The following is a 5,014-nucleotide window of genomic DNA, read 5'->3' as shown; positions in this document are numbered from 1 at the left end:
CGGCCGGAAATAAGGGTAGAAATAAGTAGAGTAATACATCCTGCTTCAAGTCAGGGAACCCCTTCGATAGAGTGACCACCCTCCACGGTTGGTGGAGTGCATCCACTTCCAATTAATATCTATGAATTAAATGTGCTTTGGTCGTAATATTCTTAAAATGTATTCGAGATCCATTCTATTAAAAAATCTTGGACTTTCCATTTCATGCATTATGAGTGCCCAGGTAGAGAAGTTTTACACTGAGAGGTTTTACGAATAATTTTATCTTTAAAAAGTAGGAATTTGTTTATCAAATAATCATACGTTGTTTAGTCTTTTAATTGCGAAAAGTGCTTTTCTTCGCAGTATGCCCTCTGTATTTCCTAATAGAGTGCCAAGTTTGTTTGTATGTCTCCATTTTTCTTCGTTTTGTTGTTTGCCATCGCCTACTATTATATTCTATTTTTAGCGTTAATTTTATAAATGTTTTTCCAAATGTGTTGCCTAATTTATCCTTAATACCTCCTAATTGGTGGTCTGTTGTCGTGATCTATTACTCCTGGCGTCTCGTAGCGATTCCTCCAGATATGTGATGAACAAAATCGGGAGAGGGCGTTTCTTGGAGGGTGTCCTTGTTTGTTCCAAATACAGTCCGACCTCTAATTGGGGCGCACCTCCAGGGGTGGGGCACCTCTTTTTTGGGGAAAACTCTGTTTTGGGGCATTATAAATTTTTTTAACCAAATTATAAAAAATCAATTAATTTTAACATCTCTATTTGGGGCATTGATTTTTTATTAAATAAAATTAATTATACCAATTTAAAAAATAAATATTTTAAGACACGTTTCATTTCAAATTTCTTGTGTAATGCCTTTGAATTATGAAACCAAGTTGAAGATTGCTGATCATCTTTTAAAGAAAGAACATTCTGAGAGGAGATTATCCATAATGTACAATACTAGCAAGGGAACTATTTTTCGTATAAAAAAGAATATTCTTCCATTTATCAAAAAAGGATTTCTTTCCTCATCATTAAGTGAAAATAAAACGGATTTGATGAAAAAGTCCTTGATATTCTTCAGCGTCTAAGGGATCAGAATGTTCCAGTTTCTGGAACTCTTTTAAAAAAAATTTCCCTAACTGTTTCTTCGAGAATGGGCTTAAACAAGTTTAAAGCTTCAAATGGATGGTTAGAAAAATTCAAGCAGAGGCATGAATTAAAATTCCGAACATTGTCAGGCGAATCCGCATCTGCTGATCATGCGATAATTTTGAATTTTTTATCAGAATTAAATATCAAAGTTGAACAATATGAAAAGGAGAACATTTTTAATTGTGACGAAACTTCTCTTTTTATCAAACTTACCCCACGTAAATCATTCGTGAAAACTGGTGATTCGGCACGGGGCTTTAAAATGAGTAAAGATAAAGTTACTCTTCATCTATGCTGTAGTTACACTGGAGAAAAATTTGAACCATTAATAATCGGAAAATATAGAAATCCTAGATGTTTCAAAAATTTTCTCCCGAAATTTATGGAATTTTATACTCTTCGTCCAAAAATGCGTGGATGACAAGAGACATTTTTATATCCTGGCTCAAAAAAATTAATGAAAAAATGATTATTCAAAAAAGAAAAATCTTAATGTTATTAGATAACGCTGCTTGCCACAAAATATCGACATTTAGCAACGTTGATTTTTTATTTTTACCAAAAAATACGACACCAATACTTCAACCATTGGATGCTGGAATCATTAAAAATTTCAAGGATAATTATTTGAATTGTCTAATTGATTTTTTATGTTTTCAAGACGACCAGGATTTGTTTATAGAGTCTTTATCCAAATTAAATTTGCGGCAAGTGGTAACAATAATCTCATTTATAACTGCTGGCAAAAGGTTTTTCGACAATCTCCATCAGACTCGAGTTGCATAAATGAATCATCTGAAGAAATATTTAATAATGTTATTGATGAATGTTTTGATGAAATACAAGATAATGATCCAAATATCTATGAGAATATATAAGCTGCGAACCATCAATATCACAAATTTTAAGTTTGATGGAAAACTTAGAGACAAACATATTTGATTTGATTCCAGATTCTCTTCATGATTTTTATGAATTCAGAAAGAAAGTGTCGTTAGGAATTAAAAATAAATATAAATATGGAAAAAATTAACTGATTATTTAAAAAATAATGTTCTTTTTCTTTATTTATTGAGCTTTTTGAAAAACCTCTTTTTTGGGGAAACCTCTGATTTGAGGCACTTAGTGCCCCATTTAGAGGTCGGACTGTACTCCGTATTTCTGTTTTCCCAACTAAATAAATCTTGCTCGGACGGGGTGTTAATATTTTTATCATCTTGACTCAGCTAATTGAGTCAAATGTGTTAGATAGGTCGATTCTCATTACTTTGTACTCTTCTTTATATTTTTGATATGATTCACAGATCCATTTGTGCCTCTAAACGGCATTGGAATTCACTTTGGCTAGCTTTAATATATTTATGTACTGAGTTTTTATTTTTTGCAGGGCGATTAGCGATAAGATTTTGCGCAGTGAGGTGAATAGTATGATTGGTCTTAAGCGGTTTAGCCTTTCTCTTTCCTTTCCCGTTTTATTTAGGATGTTCCTCTAAATAAACAAAATTACGATTTGACAAATGATGTTTTGCTTGATTACAAAAAATCTCCTTCTGCAAAGTGCATTCAGAGCATTATGCCCATAATGGTCTGTTTCATGGATTCCTTGAGCAATGATTTTCATTTCTTCTGTACTTGTTAAAGCTACAATAAGTTTTTGGAGTCGATTAGTATATCGCAGATATAGCTTTTTGTCAAAAAATGCAATTTTCAGCTTTCTTTTTTTAGTCGGAACTTTTAATTATCGAATTATCCACGTCTTGCGCTTCAAGGATGATTTTCAGTAAGTTGTACATCTTCAACAAACATCCGGGTGTGTGACATTAGGATAACGTAATTATTTTAGTGCCACCAAAGTGTCTCTTTTAGTGCTAACCCCAATTATAGTGTCAATAAGGTGAACTAAGTTCACTGATCAAACACAATGAAGGCAGAAGTACGTATATATTTGAGTCTTCACTTGCGCCAGGCACACAATTTTTTAAGATCATGAGAGAAGAAAAAAGTTAATTATTTTTAATTAATTCCGAGTTATAAAGTCTATGAATTACTTTTGTCTCATATTTTCTTTTTATTGACGTGTAGTTGAATAAGACTAGAAAGGGAGACATCCCAACCGGAGATCCATTCCATACGAGTCCGTATGTGATGAGATGTCAATTTTTTAAAATTAATTGGGAATAATAGATATGAAAGAAATACCTAAATCACTTATTATTCAGCAAAATGACGAATTTTATTTATAAGTCCGAGCTGATGATCGAGCCTGAAAGTGAACATAAATCTCAATTTTCGTCAAAATAAAAATATCTATTACATCAAAGTTAACTAAAGTCAATTATTAACAATAACAAATGCTAATTAACCCTTGCTGTCAATCTCTTTGTTGTCTTTGCGGCTCTCGTACTGAAAGCCCTGATGAACTTTTCAGCGGTGGAGTAGATGGCTTGAGGCCTGGTCATCTAAAAGACCTAACATCTCCCATTACCGCTGAAGCTAGACGAAGATTATTACGCTTTACTGTCCTTAAAAAAACAACGGTGTGAGACCTATCGCCGTAGGAAATATTTTTCGGAGGCCCTCTGCTAAGATACTTTGTAATGCTATTGTTCCCTGTTTTTTTACAAAGTTTTTACCATCGAAAATTAATGGAATTTCTCGAGCCGTTTATCATAGTTAAACTGGACGTTTCGAACGCCTTCAATTCTATCAGACGTAATCACTTACTAAAGTGTTACCGCGAAATGGTTCCTTTCGCATGCCCTCTCGTGCATCTGTCATAGACAACCCAAGAATCCTTATGTTCCACGATGTTCCTATTTTCTCGTCGACCGGGGCCACCAGGGTAATCCCCTGGGCCCCGTGCTTTTCGTCTTGGACGTTAATTGTATCGCTTACTTTGTTCTAACCCCTATTAACAATTTGTATTTAAATGACGCAACTATTTTTTGGTCCTCCCGATGCTGTTTTTGACAACCTCCGCCCTATTCTTCTGTTTAATCACGGAGTTAAGAATCTTGCTTAGAAGATCTATTACCATAACAAATAGTAGGGACGATAATGAATCTCTCTGCAAATTTCCGTATTCCTTATTTAAGGAGTGATAAATAAATACTCATTCTTTCGTGGCCTGAAACCAGCACCTCTCTTTTTCTCAGTGGAAAAGGAGCTTCATTTATTTATTAAGATTCAATATAATTTTTTTGATTTAAACCAAATCACCAATTACGAAATTTCTTTTTCGAATGTTTATAGATTAGATATAAACAGGAAGTAATTCCAAAGTATTTAATTGGAATCGATTAACTATGGTCAACTAAATTATCTAATTAAGTCCAGATCGTCAGTGATTTCCTTCCCTTCCTTGAAAGAAAAGTTTTCCACAAACTTCCTTTGCTTTTCCATTATTGTGTCAAGGTTTTTGTTCAGCTGTGTTTCTTCTCAGCATTGCACCTCTGACTTGATTGGCGACAAAGGCGTCTTTTTTGTCGTTTACCTTAATTCCTTGTTTATGTTCAGTGAGCATACTCTCCTGCGTCCTCTTTAGCACAAACAATAGGAGGTAATTAAAACTAATTTAATTTGAGTTTATCGATTTCTAGTTTAAAATTAATATATAAACGCATTTTAGAAACAACTTAGGATATGTTCTAAAATAATTTACTTTTTGAGGCGCGACATTGAATGACAGGGAAAAGATGGACAGACTGTGGATGGATTGGACGATCTATAAAACAGAAATACACAATATCAAAATATTTACAAAACAATTTTCAAAATTCATACATAACTTTATACATAAAAAACATAAACATAAAAACAACTTTCAAAATTCATACATAACTTTATACATAAAAAACATAAACATAAAAACAACTTTCAA

General features: G+C 33.1%; 1 protein-coding gene across 1 annotated transcript; it reads left to right on the top strand.

Moving 5' to 3' along the window:
• The first annotated feature begins 1,135 nt into the window (after window positions 1-1,135).
• Window positions 1,136-1,555, top strand: LOC115228084 (tigger transposable element-derived protein 4-like). The gene has a single exon (XM_029798753.1). It carries the CDS (start codon window positions 1,136-1,138, stop codon window positions 1,553-1,555), a length of 420 nt encoding a protein of 139 aa, XP_029654613.1.
• The last annotated feature ends 3,459 nt before the right edge of the window (window positions 1,556-5,014 follow it).

The sequence above is a fragment of the Octopus sinensis genome, unplaced genomic scaffold, assembly GCF_006345805.1.
Source record: "Octopus sinensis unplaced genomic scaffold, ASM634580v1 Contig09375, whole genome shotgun sequence".
NCBI lineage: Eukaryota > Metazoa > Mollusca > Cephalopoda > Octopoda > Octopodidae > Octopus > Octopus sinensis.
Note: the sequence above shows the minus strand (reverse complement) of the source record. Positions and strands in the feature narration are given on the sequence as shown.